General features: G+C 41.4%; 1 protein-coding gene across 2 annotated transcripts in view; it reads right to left on the bottom strand.

The window, feature by feature from the left end:
- Window positions 1–286: 286 nt before the first annotated feature.
- DYNC2H1 (dynein cytoplasmic 2 heavy chain 1) overlaps window positions 287–20,649 on the bottom strand; it is a gene marked incomplete at its 5' end in the record, with an annotated part of 166,288 nt that continues 145,925 nt past the window's right edge. Inside the window, 5 exons of one of the 2 annotated variants that reach the window (XM_083362407.1) lie at window positions 287–774; window positions 934–1,116; window positions 5,591–5,707; window positions 8,652–8,733; window positions 12,017–12,126. In XM_083362407.1, coding sequence (XP_083218533.1) covers window positions 958–1,116; window positions 5,591–5,707; window positions 8,652–8,733; window positions 12,017–12,126 — 468 coding nt within the window. In that variant the 3' untranslated portion in view covers window positions 287–774; window positions 934–957. Of the gene's footprint in view, window positions 1,117–5,590; window positions 5,708–8,651; window positions 8,734–12,016; window positions 12,127–20,649 lie in introns of both variants that reach the window. The other variant, XM_083362406.1, reaches the window with a different exon arrangement.

Here is a 20,649-nt window from a genome sequence, read left to right as displayed (position 1 = left end):
TTATTTTTATAAATAACTCAAGGAAGCCAATATACTTTATACTCCCTCCTCTTCTTTTCCCAACAACCATCCAGTGAAGTGGATTGAGCTGAAAGAGAGTGACTGGCCCAAAGTCACACATCCGTTTTTCGTGCCTAAAGCAGGACTTTGGTTCTTTTATATGGGAAACCCGAACAATTTTAATACACAGAAAACTGATTCAGCTTATTCACAAGTAACACACAGGCAAAATGATTTTGGGGAAAAAACTAGAAATTATTTAATGAGAACAATGAAAATGATACATATTTCATAAATATATTTCAGTATAATTTACTTTTATTTAATAGCAGGAGCTTCTCTTTTCAATTCTAAAAAAAATATGTCCTTTAAAAGTACAACCTGAAGTAGAATGAAAATCTGGAAGTTGGGAAAAAAATTAACAATAAACATAACAATAAAATGAAAAAAAAAATACACATAGTAAAAGCTGAGAGAATATAGAGAGAAATGTACCTAGAAATACAAATTACTACAACCTTAAGATTTTATACAGATGTTTGGATGTTTACATTACGTAAAGGACAGATAATAAATTTGCCAAGTTGATGGGAGCAATCTCCCACAGTAGCGCTTTACAGTGTCCAATCATTTTAATAGTGAACGTACACACAAAATGTATGGAGATTGTATGGTACCAAATGGTGGGAATAATTCACTGAACTATTCAAACTCTAGTGAAAAAAAACCCAGATGACCATGTAAGTTTTCAGCTTAGTTTTCTCAGCTTGTCCACTGAAAAATAAATGTTAATTGACTTTTTAGTTATGTTGTAAATCCACAGGGTACTATTTATAAAGTACTGTTCTGTATAAAGTCTAAGATTTCTCACATTTTAGTTTTAAATTATCACAGAACACATAAACTATTTTTTTTAGACAACAGTAATCAAACCTGATGGCTAGCAGCAGCTTCTTCTTACTGATTTTTGAGAAATAAAGCAGCTCCACACTGGATCCATTGATCTTGATTCCCTCCACATGGGACATCGATATTTGTCACCACACAATCCCTTTCAGCGCTAGTGTAAACGGGCAAAGAGATGCACTCTTCAGGGGAATAGGGCCCATAAGCATTCTGTCAACAAAGAACCAACCCTTTGAATTAGAAGCTATGGCTGCAGTCATTCTCACTCACACATACGCATACACACACAAACACACACACAAAACATATAAAGCTTTCAGATACTTCTCCTAACTGCATGGAATTTACTTCTGAGAAAATGTGGTAGTATTGTCCGAGGATTAGCAATTAGCTGTGGTCATTGTGATTGTTTCAATTCTGTACAAACAGGGCTTAGTAGTCAAAGACATGAAATAACGCACAACTCTGTCTATAATTTATTTATTTTATTTTAATTCCATTTATATCCTGCCCTTCTCCGAAGACTCAGGGCGGCTTACAAACTTAGCAGTTCATGCCAGGTTTCTAAAATGAACTTGGGATGGGGTTGAGGAGTGATCCTGAAACTGCACCTAGTGCAGAACCGGAGGTTCAAACTACCTGGAAGAAACAGCAGGGCTGCCTATTAGCTACCGAGCAAGCATCAATATTTTGCTTTCAACTTATAAGGGCCGAAATAACTTCATGCCAGAGTGCTTGGTAAATTCCCTATCCTCATGCAGATCAGGATAAGATAATCAGAGGATACCCTGCTGCTTGTACTATGATTTACAGAATGCTATCTTGAAATTACTTGCAGGCAAGGCTTCCCCACCACTATAGGTAAAAGTAAAGGTTCCCCCGCACATGCGTGCTAGTCGTTTCCAACTCTAGGGGCCGGCGCTCATCTCTGTTTCAAAGCCAAAGAGCCAGCGCTTGTCCGAGGACGTCTCCGTGGTCATGTGGCTAGCATGACTAGATGCCAAAGGCGCACAGAACGTGGTTACCTTCCCACCGTAGTGGTCCCTATTTTTCTACTTGCATTTTTACGTGCTTTCGAACTGCTAGGTTGGCAGAAGCTGGGACGAGTAACAGGCGCTCACTCTGCTACACGGCACTCGGGATTCGACCCGCCAAACTGCCGACCTTCTGATCGACAAGCTCAGAGTCCTAACCAACTGAGCCACCGCGTCCCTCCCCCACCACTATACTCAGTTTCAAAATATCTCTATCTTCATGCTCTCTCTCAAAATATCTGGTTGTTGTCAGCTGTGAAATGGCCTGAAGATTGATCTCTTTAAAGAACCTTTCCTGTGTCAGCATGATGTATAAATGAGCTTTTCTTTTTCTACGACTTCATATTCCAAGAGGGGACCAAAGGTTTGGCCCCATAGGCCAATCACAATATACATTATTAATTTCATTACTTTTTTTCCAGAGAAAAATGTTATTGTACTTAGGAATGAATGGTCAAAGGTCATGCCCACATGAGTAAAGGTTTAGAAGAAAATGGCAACCAATTCAAAAATTTACTTTTATATAATAAACTATGCAATCTTGTTTTTTTTTTGGTATTTCCTCTATATGTTTTCATATGGGATCTTTTTAATATATCATAATTTTTATTTTTTATGTTGTAATAAACTTTACTTCACCTGAGTTGTGTGTTTGGAACCCTTTTTAAAACCGCATATTTTTGCAAATGACTGCAGCACATAAATATTAAACAAATACCTTTCCATATATTTTATAGATTCAATTCACACAGGGACGAGAAATTTAGTTATTAATGAGAACTATGTCATTAATCCCAGAAAACTAAAAATTAGAATTGTAGGAAATATGCGTACAAAGCTTAGTTTTCATAGGTAGACAAATTGCTGAACTGTAGTCTAATAGTATTTGTCCGTTTGTCACTCTGACAACTTGGCAGCAGCAGTTATGCTTATTCTGGAGGCTAATGTGAATGTGTGAATATTTTATAGAACTGGATAAGGAAAAAGTTATTTTTTATGCTGATGTTTTATATAATAAATGATTTCTATTGTATGGGCAATTTTCTTTGCTAAATTAACTGTATGGAATTCTTCATACATTTTTCAGTGTAGAAATGTTAGTATGTTTGATGGAATGTGTATCTGGAGAAGTGGGGGAAGAGTTTTAACGAATGGCTCCATTTTGCACTTGCTATTTTTCTCTGTTATTGTTTGAGTTCTTTGTCAGGGCCGGTGAAAGCCAGATTAGAAAACAAACCCCCCCAGGAACTCAGGTTGGAGAGTTTGATGTGGTATAGATTCAAACCCAGGTTGGGGGCCAAAAGAACTAGATATGGTATAGATTCAATTTACTTTTATGGCTATGAAAGGAGATGTTGATGTGAGAGACTGTGGGAAAGGAATGAGAGTAGACGTAAACACTGTATCAAAAGACAGAGGATAAGTCAGCTGATAGCTTATCCCATAAACAACAACTTAGGTGAGGTGGCCAGAAGTCTTAAAAAAAAGCATCTTAAAAAAATCAATATTCATTATTGTATTGCTCCCTTTCTTTCAGTTTCAGCTTCCCCCCCTTTATTTATTTCTTCTTAGTTCGATTTTAAGAGTAAAAATAAAGGGAAAACTCTTCCAAAGAGACTTGACCTTAACTCAGTATAAATAAGAGGGACGCGGTGGCTCAGTGGGTTAGGACGCTGAGCTTGTCGATCAGAAGGTCGGCAGTTTGGCGGGTCGAATCCCGAGTACCGCATAACAGAGTGAGCACCTGTTACTCGTCCCAGCTTCTGCCAACCTAGCAGTTCGAAAGCACATAAAAATGCAAGTAGAAAAATAGGGACCACTACGGTGGGAAGGTAACAGCGTTCCGTGTGCCTTTGGCGTCTAGTCATGCCGGCCACATGACCACGGGGACGTCCTCAGACAAGCGCTGGCTTTCCGGCTTTGAAACGGAGATGAGCACCGACCCCTAGAGTTGGAAACGACTAGCCCTCATGTGCGGGGGAACCTTTACCTTTACCTTTACAGTATAAATAAGAATAGGAAAATCCTCCTACACGTTTCCAGGATTCTGTGGTTACCTAAGACATGCATTAAAGATACCTTCCTGAAATCTCTGTAGTTCTTGCTTCACAGATCTTGCCCAGGTATGTTGGGTATGACACATTTAAGAATTTGTTCTCCTTGTTTGTATGAAAGAATCAATCATCAATCTTTTCAGAAGCAATTACTTATCCTTTCCTTTCCTTTTTTTTCTTTCCCTGTTTGATCTTTTCAACTACATTCTAGTTCGGTCTCTTTTTCTTCTCTCTTTATGAAGTTGCATTCTTAAGGAATCAGTGACTGTCATTCTGAACAAAAGGACCAGACTTTCCATTTCAACAGAATCTGAAGGAAGGAAGATTGCCACTTGCCTCTTTCTGAGTAAACAATGGCAGAAAAGAATTTTTCTGGGGGGAAAAAGTAGCTGGTGGCATTGTTGAATCAGCTCTTCCCACAGTTTTGGGAGGGCACAGAAGGTTTATGAGGAAAAAAATTCAAAGATCCTTCTGATGGAAACTAATGAGGCTCAATCCACCTTATCCCATGTGCCCTATGTTAGTAGCAGCCAGAAAAATAATAATCTGGCTTGGATTACTTCTGAAAATAACAGAGTTGGAAGAGGCCTTGGAGATCTTCTAGTCTAACTCTCCGTTCAGATAGGAAACCCCCGTAAACGCCGCTGAAGATGTTACCTAAGCCTGGTGACGAAACGTTTGGAAATCAACCCTCTGTTTATACAACCCAGGATTGTATTAGCTTTTTTGGCGGCTGCTGCACACTGCTGGCTCACTTCTATCATGTCATCCCTATTTCTTCTTTTCATTAGACTAGCCAAAGGCAAGTCCTGCAACCATTCTTCATATGTTTTAGCCTCTAGTCCCCTAATTAACTTTGTTGCTCTTCTATTTTGTGGATTATTTCTTTGCACGTGAAGTTATTCTGAGGAAGGTTATTTACAATCTTCACAGTAGCAGGGATATCACTAACATTTTCAGGATTTTGTCAGAATGATTTCAATATGCATAAATTTATTTCAGGCTACTTCTGTTTTTTTCTAGGGTTTTTTTTAATCAACCAAGTTTTGTTCCATTGGTTGCAAAAGAAACTGAATGACTGGCTTGCTCTCCCAGTCAGGACATGATGGGCTGACAGAGAGTAACTGGCCCAAAGTCAACCCATTGGTTTTCAAGCATAAAGGGGGTCTAGAACATACAGTCTCCTGATTTCTAGCCTGGTGCCTTAACCACTAGGCTAAACTGGTTTGCTATTTCAGGCTAGTTCCACAGGTGCAAATCCACCAGAAAAGGCCGTATGATGATTTGATTATGAGCAAAACATTTACACAAAATACCTTAAAATTGGCTATATTTTTTTAAAAAAACTTTTGTTAGCTAAATCAGTTGACTATGAATTGGGATTAAAACTTTTATCCAGACTTATTTTAAGAAAACATGAACTTTCCATATGCCTCTTTTACAAGTCCACTAATTCAATTGCAGTCCTATGAAGAATAGAGTTATTAAGCCACAAAGTACCTGAACTTTTCAACAAAGATCAGATATCTACTGAGAACCTACTACTGAATTTTTTTTTAATTCCAAGGTTATTTTGAACCCTTAAAAATGAAGTACCTGAGGAATCCAGGCCATATAACAAGGCAGAACAGTTGAAACACTGGATGAGTCATGTTGGTTTTCAGAAAGTCGATTTCCATCAAAACTACAGCCTTCCAGTTGAAGGCCACTGATCTGTCACGGAAACACAAAATATTCAATTTGGCTGAAATGTGAGCAGTGATCAGTGATGGGATTCAAATATGTGAACAACCGGTTCTCTGTGTGGATGCCACTTCCGGAAGTCCATTCTGGGCCTGGGCAACAAAAAATTAGCTACCGGTTCCGCCAAACTGGTGTGAACTGGCTGAATCCCACCACAGGCAGTGACTATATTATATTTTGACATCAGTTAAAATCCAGTTCTCTGGATGGCTCTACTACAATATTTATGGAAGATTATTACGAAAAGAGTAAGGAGATTGTTGCTTGAAAACTATGCTTTTTAAATATATTTCTTATAGTTTGGAATTGTATTCTTTATTTTGGTAGAGAAAAATATTATTTACATCAGTACTTAGGTCAGCAGCAGGTATCAAAATATTAGAATTATAGAACAGAGCAGTAAGACTCACATAAACACTTTAACAGTGCCCGAGATAGGGAAGAAATAAATCCCAGAACAGATATGGCATCTTTTTAAAAGTTTGACAGCTTTCAAAGAATAGTTTGCGTAGGTCAATAAAGTTTTTTCTTCCCTCTCACTTTTTGTCAAAAGCAAGCAACAGGCTAAATAAAGCGATTTTTAACTCCACGAAAAAGCAAAGCCTTGAAAGAAATACTGCCCACTTTATTCCTTCTGTTGGGACCATAGTGCAATGAGGAACGTGTTTTGTAATTTTGATTTTAGGAACTAATTTTAATAGTAATATACTTCAAGGCAAATTGCTTAACTTTTAGTTTTAGTGGAAAAAAATGGTTCTGCAGGATTTAATGATAACATTGACTATAACATCATTCTCTACTAATCCCAAACATATTCTGAATATAAGAATTTTCTTTTCTCACAATCTTAGGGGCAGATCCCTTGATATTTTCGTTTTAATTCAAGTCTTGGTATGATAGCTGTCTTCTGCCTTTTGCTGGGACAAGTGATGGACAGATTTTCCTGGGCTAATGTCTCCTTAGACATCAGCATGGGATAATAGTGAACACAGATGCAGGAGCCTAATCTAAAAACTGCTATCTACTTCATTGTAAACATGAAACTTGCATATTCTAGACTAACTATATGCAGAGGCAGGTGGACATCAAAACAAGGGGAAAAAATTTCCTATAGTACTACTATCTACCAATTTATTCCCATAATTTAGACCAGGGGTCTCCAAACTTGGCAACTTTTAAGACTTTAAGCAAAGCTGGCGGAGAAATTCCGGGAGTTGAAGTCCATAAGTCTTAAAGTTGCCAAGTTTGGAAACCCCTGATTTAGACAGTACTTGATTATCAAATATCATCATTCTATTTATTTATTTATTTAATGGGACTTATATGCCGCCCTATCTCCCGAAGGACTCAGGGCGGCTAACAACAGTAAGATACAAGTAAAAATACAAATATTAAAAATTAAACTATATCTATAGCCCCAACTACAACCAATAAAACCTTAAAACCATATTAAAAACCCCTTATCATCAGTCCAGGTTGGCCTGTTGGAAAAGAAATGTCTTAAGGTCATGGAACTATAGAAAGAATAAACTATTATTATATTAGAAGTAGGAATGCAGCTATATAAGATTTCATATTATTTCAAACAAATGTATGATATATTATAGAAAAACGCTGGGCCCTCACGTGTTCCAACTGTAAGCTGCGCTTTCCTTTAGGATGCACAGATCCATGTTTTAAACAATACGTGTATTTAAACCCACAATTAAACACTGTTTCTGAGCTTGACAAAATTGAGTATCCAGACTTTATTTCTTCTTACTTGACTCCTCAACCCTGAATTTATAATACTTTAAAAATATTCCTCACAGCATTTCCTCCTCAATTTCCAAACGGGTTAGAATATCACAAAAGGCATGAGTTTCTCTTGATCAATCAAAGAATGCATTTTCACATGCATTGTCTGGTAAATGTTTCTTTACAAGCAATTCTAAATGTTATTAAATGAGATTTCATTATGTACAAATTGATTCTGAATCAAAAATTCATCACTGTCATTTCAGGAAGAAATTATTCTCATAATCAGGTCTTGAGGCTATTGGTTGAATTAATCAACCATTTCAAGGATGGTAATATATCTGGGCCAAGCTGTAAACTTGGTTCAGTGTGTGCCTACTTTAATATGCACATGCATTTCAAATCTTCTTCCAGAAATGACAGCAGACCTTTAAAGGTCAAACAGTAATGCTGAATTTGAAATCTAATGACCGAAACATTAATTTCTATATTTTTGCAAATCTTTTACAAGCTTCTTTTTGGTACTGAGGATTCAATATTCAATAAAATAAAAGAAGAATTTTAATTGAAGAACTGATTTGCAAAATGTAGGCCAAAGCTATTTTGATCTATTTGTTCATTGTGTTCAGCAGGACAAATTAGATAGCTGTATAATAAATTTCAAATTACCAGCCAGATAATCTCTTTAAACACCTTTTAAATAACTTTATCCCTGATAGCTAAGATGGAAATGTTCTACTGGAAATTGCTCACTTTTTAGAAAACTCCCCATACACCAATTATTTTGTTGGTCAGAGTTTTTTTTAAAAAAGCGTAGCATGACTTGGAAAAAACAAAATGTTTGCGATATTTTACAGAGAACTCCTTCACTAAACTTTTGACCATTTGTCTTCAGAAAGTGTACAGCACAGGACAACTTTAAGACATCACTGATTCTCACGTAAGAGAAGGAGCAGGGTGAATAGAATAGCAAAGGGCAAGATAATTAATATATAATTATATTAACAGGTAACAGAGTAACATATAATTAATATTTTGAGGTTCTCTTTGAGGTTGTAATGGGGTGAGCTATGCATTTAATGAAACAAAAGAATAAACATTTGACTGTATTTAATTTATTTATAGATCCATAAGCCCACAGAAAGTTCAGCAAGTATAATTTCAATGGGTTAATTACCTGAACTTGGAGCTTTGCTTCTCTTATTTGACCTTTCCAGGATGCTGTAAATTTTAGACTATCCACAGAACAAGTCATTACTCTGGAACAGAATAATAAAATGAAAATATAAATACTTTATTTCACATGAAATCTCCACACATTAAAAGAAAAGACTCAGCTGCTGATTTAAGTGAACCAGATTTCCTAAAACAATCCAGCCCAATCCCACTGCTAAAAGAAAGTGCAACATTCCATAAAATAATATAACATGTGGAATAATGAAAATAAGATGCTGCATTATCTTCAATAATATTATTTTATGCTAAGTATGTGAACTGTTTATGAATAAGTAGAAATCATTTTCTAGTGTAAGTAGTTTTTTTTCCCTAGTTTTTTTCCCCTTTTTAGTTTGAACAGCTTAATGGACCCTGAGAGGTTTCAGGCAGCGCTGGGGGCCCCACCTGCCTCCCCAGCTCACAGCTCGGCGGATGCCTTAGTGGAGGCCTGGGAAAGGACGGCCACGGAAGCACTTGACCGAGTTGTACCCTTGCGGCCCCTGACCCGGCGCAGATCCCAATGGGCTCCATGGTTTTCCGCGGAGCTCCGGGAGATGAAGCGTCGGAGACGGGGCCTAGAGAGCGTCTGGAGGTCCACCCGATCTGAATCCGACCGATTGCGACTAAGAACCCATATTAGGTCTTATCTCGCTGCGATGAGGGTAGCGAGATCTAACTATTTCGCTGCCCTCATCGCGTCCGCAGATAATCGCCCAGCCGCCCTGTTTAGGGTGACCCGCTCCCTCCTCAATCAGGAGGTCAGTGAGGATCCCTTGCAGGGGCGTGCCGAGGAATTTAGTCAACATCTGTCGGACAAAATCGCTCGGATTCGGACCAGTTTGGACTCCGACTGGGCAGTATCGGACGATCAGGACACGAGTGATCTTGTCGATGTCATCTGGGAGGAGTTCGATCCTGTGACTCCGGAGGAAGTGGACAGGATCATGGGGAGGCTGAGCTCCACCACATGTTTATTGGACCCGTGCCCTTCCTGGCTGGTTTATGCAGCCCGGGAGGGGACACGAAGCTGGTTCCAGGCGGTTATAGCTGCTTCTTTGAGTGAGGGCAGTTTTCCCGCCGCCTTGAAGGAGGCGGTGGTGAGACCTCTCCTCAAGAAGCCTACCTTGGATCCGGCTGTTTTGAATAACTTTCGTCCGGTCTCCAACCTTCGCTTCCTTGCGAAGGTTGTTGAGAGTGTGGTGGCGCATCAGCTCCCTCTGGTCCTGGATGAAGCGGATTATCTAGACCCGTACCAATCGGGCTTCAGGCCTGGGTACAGCACGGAGACGGCATTGGTCGCGCTGGTGAATGATCTCTGGAGGGCTCGGGACAGAGGATACTCCTCTGTTCTAGTCCTATTAGACCTCTCAGCGGCTTTCGATACCATCGACCATGGTATCTTGCTGCGGCGTCTCAGGGGACTGGGAGTGGGAGGCACGGTTCTTCAGTGGTTCTCCTCCTATCTCCTGGGACGTTCGCAGTCGGTGTTGACGGGGGGGCAGAGGTCGACCGCGAGGCCTCTCGCTTGTGGAGTCCCTCAGGGGTCGGTCCTCTCGCCCCTTCTGTTCAACATCTACATGAAACCGCTGGGTGAGATCATTCGTGGTTTTGGAGTTGGGTATCATCAGTATGCTGATGACGCCCAACTTTTCATTTCGACCCCAAACCACCCCAGTGATGCCCTCGACGTGATGTCCCGGTGCCTGGAGGCGGTCCGGGTCTGGATGGGGAGGAACAGGCTTCGTCTCAACCCCGACAAGACGGAGTGGCTGTGCGTACCGGCATCCCGGGATATTCAGGATATCCCACCCCTCATTATGGGGGGTGAGTCATTACCTCCTGTAGATAGGGCTCGCAACTTGGGAGTCCTCCTAGATTCACAGCTCTCTTTAGAAGACCATATTGTAGCTGTAACTAGGGGGGCATTCGCCCAGGTTCGCCTGGTGCGCCAGTTGCGGCCCTATCTAGACCGGGATGCCTTGCGCACGGTCACTCATGCGCTCGTGACCTCTCGTCTTGATTACTGCAACGCTCTCTACATGGGGCTACCCTTGAAGACCACTCGGAGGCTCCAGCTGGCACAGAATGCAGCCGCGAGAGTTGTGTCGGGGGTCTCCCGATACTCCCGTGTTACACCTTTGCTCCGTGAGCTGCATTGGTTGCCAGTTGTCTTCCGGGTGAGGTTCAAGGTGTTGGTAATGACCTACAAAGCCCTCCATGGCATGGGTCCAGAATACCTTGGGAAGCACCTGCAGCCAGCGTCAACTTCCCTCCGCCCAGTACGCTCCCACAGAGAGGGCCTCCTCAGGGTGCCGCCGGTCAAAGAATGCCGACTGGTGGCCCCCAGGGGGAGAGCGTTCTCTGTGGGTGCACCGGACTTATGGAACCATCTTCCGGTAGAGCTCCGGATGGCGCCCGACCTCCGCTCCTTCCGGCGCGACCTTAAAACCCATCTCTTTAAGGAAGCGGGCCTGGCCTGATGGGATGGGGTGGGTTTGTTATTATGACTTTAATTTTAAATTTGTACTATGGGCATTGTTTAATCATGTTTTAATAATTTTAACTTTTGTATCTGTCTTTTACGTATTGCCCTGTTAACCGCCCTGAGTCTCTTGAGAGAAGGGCGGTATATAAATTAAATAAATAAATAAATAAATAAATTATATTTCATGTTTATCCCTCAAACCAAATGGTTGTTCTTACATTCCCCTAAGAGTGTTTCTTACATTTGGCATCACCCAAATCATTCCATTAATGGTTCTTTGGATGCCATTCTTAGTTTTTTGTTTGTTTGTTTTTAAAATTGCACTAATGCTAGAAATCAGAATCTTTTAGCATTTTTTAGGACAGAATTTTGCTTGTACACAATACTTTGTGACCCTCTATCTACTTCTAGAAAGACTACCATGTTATTAGGAATGAATGTTGAACTGCAGATTTAAAAAACCTCGTTCCTTAAGTATTGCATTTGTTATCAGGTTAACAAATTAAGTAAATCTGATTCATTTTAGGAAAAATCCACACTTCTTTTTCACTTGAAAGGAGTCAACATTTAAAACAAAAATAATGAAATAAGATAAAACATCAGTAGAACAGATTACGGAGGACAATAAAACCAAACAGTATTAGCATCAAAACACATTTTATGGAAGTAGATGAAAAGCTTATGTGAGGAACAGCAAAAATTGGACCAACTGGACTTCCTACAGAAGACACTCCTATAATGTAGTCTTCCATAGACAATGAAGGTGAGAAAATTAGGGAATGAACGAAGCAGTACTACTGAGAGACTCATAAATGACATGCAACAACCATCAATTCACCTACCTTGCAGTCTCTTGCCTTAAGGCATTCAGAAAGGTATCTGGATGGAAGAGTTCTGACAGGTCAAGAGTATCTGAAAGTAGGGTCTGCTTTTCTGCTTTACTCACCCAATTCTAGAAAGATAACAGCATTATATGCTAAAGGAAAAAAAATATTTAGCTAACTTAACACATTCAAGTGCCTATCCAGCATATCTTTAGATACACATATTTTCTGAGAAATTCAATGGGAATTAATATGGAATAACACATAGGACTGTGACCTTGGAGGCAAGTGATTGGATAAATTACTTCGCAAGTCAAGAATGTGACAAAAATGATATTGAGGAACATGATGCACAGGGTTGCTAGGCTCTATGGTTCAAAAAGTAATTTCTTATACACTGGCAATCATGTGAAGGGAACAGACAACCTTGTTCTGTTCCTGAATCCCAATCTGGGAAATATCAGAAAGGAAATGTATTATACATAAATGCCCTCTACCTCATGTCATGATGAGATCTACAACCAAATAAATGCCAGTCAAAACCTGCCAGCATGCATGTCAACACATACAGCTTTGTAGAAAGAAAACAAATGGATTTGACATAAGGAACCCAAGCCAATTAATCAGAACTGTAAGTTACAAATTTAAAACAACCACTTGGGATGTGTCTTCATTGGGCATACACATAATTTCTTAGTTCACCATAAAATATACGGTAATCAGCTGTTCTTAAATGGACACTGCAATTTTGTGTCTGTTTCTGAGTAAGTTTTACTGAACGTATTTGTATCATATATTCAACTTCATAAATAACAGATCTTTCTGCTACATAATACACATGATACCAAAGCAAATAAGTTATTAAATTTATGATATATATCATGCCCATATTTAAATTTAATCACTTATTTGCTTTGGTATCGTGTGTATTATGTAGCAGAAAGATCCGTTATATATATCATACCCATATAAAATTCTTTTTTTTAAAAAAAAGACTAAAATGGTTACATTAAATTCCTTTTATTAGCTCAATATATTTATGTAAACAGTAGTATTTGTTACAAAAATTGAATTTTAAAGCAACGCATTTATTGTAAAATGAAATCCATTGATAAATCCATCATGAAGTCTCAAAGAGAAAATAAAATAGCAATACAGGTAGTCTTCAACTTATGACCACAACTGAGCCCAAAAGCTCTGTTGCTAAGTGAGTAAGATTGATGTTAAGAGAGTTTTGCTCCATTTTACGACCTTTCTTGCCACAGTTGTTAAGTAGATTACTGCAGTTATTAAACTAGTAACACGGTTGTTGAGTGAATCTGGCTTCCCCATTGACTTTGCTTGTCAGAAGGTCATAAAAGGTGATCACGTGACCACAGGACACTGCAGCCGCCATAAATATGAGTCAGTTGCCAAGCGTCTGACTTGTGATCATGGGACTATGGGGATGTTGCAATGGTTATAAATGTGAAAAACGTTCATAAGTCACTTTTTCCAGTGCTGTTGTAACTTTGAACAGTCACTATGTTAGGCATATGGTGTTAGCCTACAATGTTGGGTTGAAAATATATTAACCATGATGTTATGTCTTTAAGATGTTAATTGGCCAATGGGTGTGTAAGTGTTCTCATGGCCATAAGAGGGAGCTAGTAACGTAGCTTCTCTCTCTCTCTGAATTCACTGCTCTCTACTATTACTGTTTTTGCTCTGTTACTGTGATAAACCTGAACTGTGTATTGACCTCTGGACCGGTAAGAAGACTTTGTATTTTGGATTACTCTTTGGACTGTTGCTATTGTGTATGACCTGGACTGTTTATTTTTGACCGTGCATTTTTGTTCTTACACCACCTCAAAGTAAAATACTTTTTGCTTTTACAACTCAGTGTACTCTTGTGGTTACTGTGTGACTCTTACTGCTCTCAGTACCCTTCCTTGTCTGTGCAACTCTTTGGTAGCACAAGGAGACCTCAGCACAACAATTCCTAACACACTAAATGAACTATTGTAAGTTGAGAACCACCTGTATTACAGTCTCTCCAATCTTATGAAATAAAATTAATTAATAATCTAAAATCCAACCTTATTCAAAGCATGTTTCTAATACAGAAACCTGTGGGCTGGCAGTAAAATATGAGCAAACTTCATATCCACAAAATTTTAAATCACTATTTCAACCTATGGGAAATGTTTAGGTTCCATCTTGTATCTTCCTTAGGGATGTGTCACACTCATCTTTTGCCAGCATTTTGCTGAATATTTTCAATCCTACTATAGATAGAGCTTGTATGTCATAAGAACTTAATAATAAAAAAGCGTTCCTAGTAGACAATCACTTCAATATGAGCCAGCAGTGTGCTGCAGCTGCCAAAAAAGCCAACACAGTGCTAGGCTGCATTAACAGAGGGATAGAATCAAGATCACGTGAAGTACTAATACCACTTTACAATGCCTTGGTAAGGCCACACCTGAAATACTGCATCCAGTTTTGGTCACCACGATGTAAAAAAGATGTCGAGACTCTACAAAGGGTACAGAGAAGAGCAACAAAGATGATTGGGGGACTAGAGGCTAAAACATATAGGGAACAGTTGCTGGAATTGGGTATGTGTAGTTTAACAAAGAGAAGGGTGAGGGGTGACATGATAACAGTGTTCCAATATCTCAGAGGCTGCCACAAAGAAGAAGTAATCAGGCTATTCTCCAAAGCACCTGAAAGCAGGACAAGCAACAACGGATGGAAACTAGTCGAGGAGAGAAGCAACCTAGAACTAAGGAGAAACTTCCTGACAGAACAATTAACCAGTGGAACAACCTGCCTTCAGAAGTGGTGAATGCTCCAACACTGGAAGTTTTTAAGAAGAGACTGGACAGCCATTTGCCTGAAATGGTATAGGGTTTCCTGCCTGAGCAGGGGGTTGGACTAAATGACCTCCAAGATCCCAACTTATTATTATTATATAGCATTTTTTCCCAACAGTATACTATCTTCCTTCAAAATAACTTTGCTGAAAACCAATTTTCCAATCAATCACATTCTATCCTTTTCTTGAGTTTATATGGCACTATTTAAATTGAAACAACCCCATTATTCCCCTATAAAAAGTTCATTATCCAAGATGCAGTCAAACATGTCATTTCTATTTAAATACTCCTTGTCACATTTGATTTCAGATAGAACCTTTTAGCCTAATGACACCAGAAAATTTGCAAGTCTTACTTGTTCTATAAATCTCTTTCTACTTCTACTGTTGAATGTCTGATGCAAATGACAAAACTGGAAAAGGAGGCTGAGATAAATTAATAAAAACGCTACCACCATACTTAATCATGGGAAGAAAGGCCACTGAAGTGATAATATCACTAAATAAACTATATAATTTGTTGTTCTATCACAGTAACTCCCCACATTGCTGTTTTTTTTCCTGAGACAGAGCAATTTAATCAAATGCCCTTTATATATGTCACAACATAGATTACAAATGTTTCTCCCAGATAATTATGAGTGATTTGAAAGTTCTCCCCTCCCTCCCCCCAATTTTATTTATACTAGTGAGCTTGGTCATATCTGCATGATTCCTTCAATGATTTATCAGTCCCTGCTATATTATGGCAGTAATTGCAGTTCTTCAACCAAAAACATAGCATGAAGTAAAGTGTTCAGTGTCAAAGTAGTCATCAGAGTCATTTGTAATTCCAGATTAATATATTCATTTTACTTGTGTATTCAAATAAATGTTGAATTCAGGTATTCCAGACATCTATGGGCAAGCAATTATACTCAATTAAATTCTAAGAGGCTGTAACAACAGCAGTTTGTTTTCAAAACTGAAGTATTTATTTTGTAATTTGTTTAATAAAGAGTGAATTACATGGCAGTTAGTGTTTTAAAACCATGTCTATCTATCTTTATCCTTCCATTATCTATCTATCTATCTATCTATCTATCTATCTATCTATCTATCTATCTATCTATCTATCTATCTATCTATCTATCTATCTACAGTCATGGCCGAAATTGTTGGCACCCCAGAAATTTTTCCAGAAAATCAAGTATTTCTCACAGAAAAGTATTGCAGGAACACATGTTTTGCTATACACAGGTTTATTCCCTTTGTGTGTACTGGAACACAACAAAAAAGGGAGGAAAAAAAGCAAATTGGACATAATGTCAAACAAAACTCCAAAAATGGGCTGGACAAAATTATTGGCACCCTTTCAAAATTGTGGATAAATAAGATTGTTTCAAGCATGTGATGCTCCTTTAAACTCACCTGGGGCAAGTAAAAGGTGTGGGCAATATAAAAATCACACCTGAAAGCAGATAAAAAGGAGAGAAGTTCACTTAAGTCTTTGCACTGTGTGTCTGTGTGTGCCACACGAAGCATGGACAACAGAAAGAGGAGAAGAGAACTGTCTGAGGATTTTGAGAACCAAAATTGTTGACAAATATCAACAATCTCAAGGTTACAAGTCCATCTCCAGAGATCTAGATTTGCCTTTGTCCACAGTGTGCAACATTATCAAGAAGTTTGCAACCCATGGCACTGTAGCTAATCTCCCTGGTCGTGGATGGAAGAGAAAAATTGATGAAAGGTTGCAATGCAGGATAGTCCAGATGGTGGATAAGCAGCCCCAAACAAGTTCCAAAGGAATGCAAGCTGACCTGCAGGCTCAGGGAGCATCACTGTCAGCACGAACTATCCGTCGACATTTAAATGAAATGAAACGCTATGGCAGGAGACCCAGGAGGACCCCACTGCTGACACAGAGACATAAAAAAGCAAGATTACAGTTTGCCAAAATGTACTTGAGTAACCCAAAATCCTTCTGGGAAAACGTCTTGTGGACAGATGAGACCAAGATAGAGCTTTTTGGTAAAGCACATCATTCTACTGTTTACCGAAAATGAAATGAGGCCTACAAAGAAAAGAACACAGTACCTACAGTGAAATATGGTGGAGGTTCAATGATGTTTTGGGGTTGTTTTGCTGCCTCTGGCACTGGGTGCCTTGAATGTGTGCAAGGCATCATGAAATCTGAGGATTACCAAAGGATTTTGGGTCGCACTGTAGAGCCCAGTGTCAGAAAGCTGAGTTTGCACCCCAAACATACGTCAAAAAGCACCCAGAAATGGATGGCAAGAAAGCGCTAGAGAGTTCTGAAGTGGCCAGCAATGAGTCCAGATCTGAATCCCATTGAACACCTGTGGAGAGATCTTAGAATTGCTGTTGGGAAAAGGTGCCCTTCCAATAAGAGAGACCTGGAGCAGTTTGCAAAGGAAGAGTGGTCCAAAATTCTGGGTGAGAGGTGTAAGAAGCTTATTGATGGTTATAGGAAGCGACTGATTTCAGTTATTTTTTCCAAAGGGTGTGCAACCAAATATTAAGTTAAGGGTGCCAATAATTTTGTCCGGCCCATTTTTGGAGTTTTGTTTGACATTATGTCCAATTTGCTTTTTTTCCTCCCTTTTTTGTTGTGTTCCAGTACACACAAAGGGAATAAACCTGTGTATAGCAAAACATGTGTTCCTGCAATACTTTTCTGTGAGAAATACTTGATTTTCTGGAAAAATTTCTGGGGTGCCAACAATTTCGGCCATGACTCTATCTATCTATCTATCTATCTATCTATCTATCTATCTATCTATCTATCTATCTATCTATCTATCTATATCTACCTACCTATCTTGAAGGTCTTGTAGTCCAACCCCCTGCTCAGGCAGGAAACCCTATACCATTTCAGACAAATGGCTGTCCAGTCTCTTCTTAAAAACTTCCATTTATCTACGCACACCATGAGATAAGAATGTTATCTTTAACCAGCAAGGAACCGCATTTTCCAAACTACATAATAAAGAACAGAGACAGTTTTTAGAGAATGACCACTTGTTCAGTGATCATTCGAAGTTACAGCAGCACTGAATGAATGGTACTTATGATCAGTCCTTTACGTTTCAGCCATCCCAGCACCTCTTCAGTCATATGATCACAATCCAGGTGCTTGGCAAACAGCTTGCATTTACGATAGTTGCAGGGCATCCTGGCCAGCTGATCATCATTTGCAACTTTCCTTTCTGGTTTCCCACAAGTAAAGTCAATGAGGAAGCCAGCAGGGAAGATCCCAAGTCACTCCTGTTAATAATTTAATATTTGCATTTGTATACCGCCCTTTCCCTGAGGACTCAGGGCGGTTTACAGGGAATTAAAATCGAAACATACAAAAGTTAAAACCAATTAAAAAAGCATTAAATTCACCCTGTAGATTAAAACCCCAGTTAAAATTTTCTCCTCAGCCTGGGCCCGAGAGCTCAAAGAGCCAGGTCTTCAGGCCCCGGCGGAATGATCGGAGGTCAGGAGCAGTCCTCAGCTCTACCGGCAGCTGGTTCCAGAGGGCAGGCGCTCCCACCGAGAAGGCCCTATCCCTGGGTGTCACCCGCCGGCAATCTCTCACCGGCGGAACCCTGAGCAGACCCTCCCTGTGGGAGCGCACTGGGCGAAGGGCATTTGATGCCGGCAGCAGGTGTTCCCTCAAATAACCCGGACCCAGGCCATGTAGGGCTTTATAGGTGATAACCAGCACCTTGAATTTCACCCGGAGGGCAACCGGAAGCCAATGCAGCTCGCGGAGTAGAGGTGTTACATGGGAGTATCGGGAAACCCCCATTACAACTCGCGCGGCCGCATTCTGCACCAGTTGAAGCCTCCGAGTGGTCTTCAAGGGCAGCCCCATGTAGAGAGCGTTGCAGTAGTCCAGACGGGAGGTCACAAGCGCATGAGTGACTGTGCGTAGGGCGTCTCGGTCCAGATAGGGGCGCAACTGGCGCACCAGGCGAACCTGTGCAAAAGCCCCCCTGGTCACGGCTCCTATGTGATCTTCAAAATTGAGCCGTGAATCCAGGAGGACGCCCAAGTTGCGAGCCCTATCAACGGGGGGTAACACCTCACCCCCCATCGTTAGAGGTGGAATAACTTGGTTAACCCGAGACGCCGATATGCACAGCCACTCAGTCTTGGCGGGATTGAGACGAAGCCTGTTTCTCCCCATCCAGACCTGAACCGCCTCCAGGCACCGGGACATCACGGAGAGGGCATCACTGGGTTGGTTCGGGGTGGAAAGAAAAAGTTGGGTATCATCAGCGTACTGGTGATACCCCACCCCAAAACCACGAATGATCTCGCCCAGCGGCTTCATGTAGATGTTGAACAGGAGGGGCGAGAGAACCGACCCCTGAGGGACTCCACAAATGAGAGACCTCGGGGCGGATCTCTGCCCTCCTGTCAACACCGACTGCGAGCGGCCCCGGAGGTAGGAGGAGAACCACCGTAAAACGGTGCCTCCCACTCCCAGCCCCCTGAGACGCCGCAGCAGGATACCATGGTCGATGGTATCGAAAGCCGCTGAGAGGTCTAATAGGACCAGGACAGAGGAGCAACCCCTGTCCCTAGCCCTCCAGAGATCATTCACCAGCGCGACCAATGCCGTCTCCGTGCTGTGTCCAGGCCTGAAGCCCGACTGGTACGGGTCCAGATAATCAGTTTCCTCCAGGAACAGAGGGAGCTGATGCGCCACCACACTCTCAACAACCTTCGCCAGGAAGCGAAGGTTGGAGACTGGACGATAGTTGTTTAAAACAGCCGGGTCCAAAGCAGGCTTCTTGAGGAGGGGTCTCACCACCGCCTCCTTCAAGGCGGCAGGGAAGACACCCTCCTTCAAAGAAGCAGTTATTACTGCATGGAACCAGCCTCGTGTTCCCTCCCGAGCCACATAAGCTAGCCAGGAGGGGCACGGATCCAACAAACAGGTGGTGGAGCTCAGTCTCCCCATGATCCTGTCCACATCATCAGGGGAAACAGGGTCGAACTCAGTCCAGATAACGTGCTCAAGACCGCCTGATTCCTCCACATCAGACTCTGCCCAGTCAGAGTCCAAGCTGGTCCGGATCCGAGCGATTTTGTCCGTCAGATGATGACTAAACTCCTCGGCTCGTCCCTGCAAGGGATCCTCCCTCACCTCCTGGTTAAGGAGGGAGCGAGTCACCCTAAACAGGGCGGCCGGGCGATTATCTGCGGACGCGATAAGGGAGGCAAAGTAGTTAGACTTCGCCGTCCTTATCGCCGCAAGATAAGACCTTATGAAGGTTCTTAACTGCAATCGGTCGGGTTCGGATCGGCTGGATCTCCAACCGCTCTCTAGACCTCGTCTCCGACGCTTCATCTCCCGGAGCTCCACAGAGAACCATGGAGCCCAACGGGATCTGCGCCGAGTCAGAGGTCGCATGGGTACAACACAGTCGAGTGCCCTGGTGGCAGCCGTTTCCCAGGCCTCCACCAGAGCATCGACTGGGCTGTGGGTAAGGGTGATAGGTATCGGCCCAAGCGCCCTCTGGAACCGGTCCGGGTCCATTAGGCGCCTGGGGCGGAACCACCTGGTCGGTTCCGCCGCCCAGCGGCGGGGGATGGCATGACGGAAAACCAGCCTCAGGAGGTAATGATCTGACCATGACAGAGGGGTGATGGACGGAGAACCCCCTCCCAGATCATCCAACCATTGTCCAGACAGGAACACCAGGTCGAGAGTATGATCCCCCTCGTGAGTAGGGCCCTCAATAACCTGGGTCAGGCCCATGGCTGTCATGGAAGCCATGAACTC

This window comes from Vipera ursinii, assembly GCF_947247035.1.
Source record: "Vipera ursinii genome assembly, chromosome: 4".
NCBI lineage: Eukaryota > Metazoa > Chordata > Lepidosauria > Squamata > Viperidae > Vipera > Vipera ursinii.
Note: the sequence above shows the minus strand (reverse complement) of the source record. Positions and strands in the feature narration are given on the sequence as shown.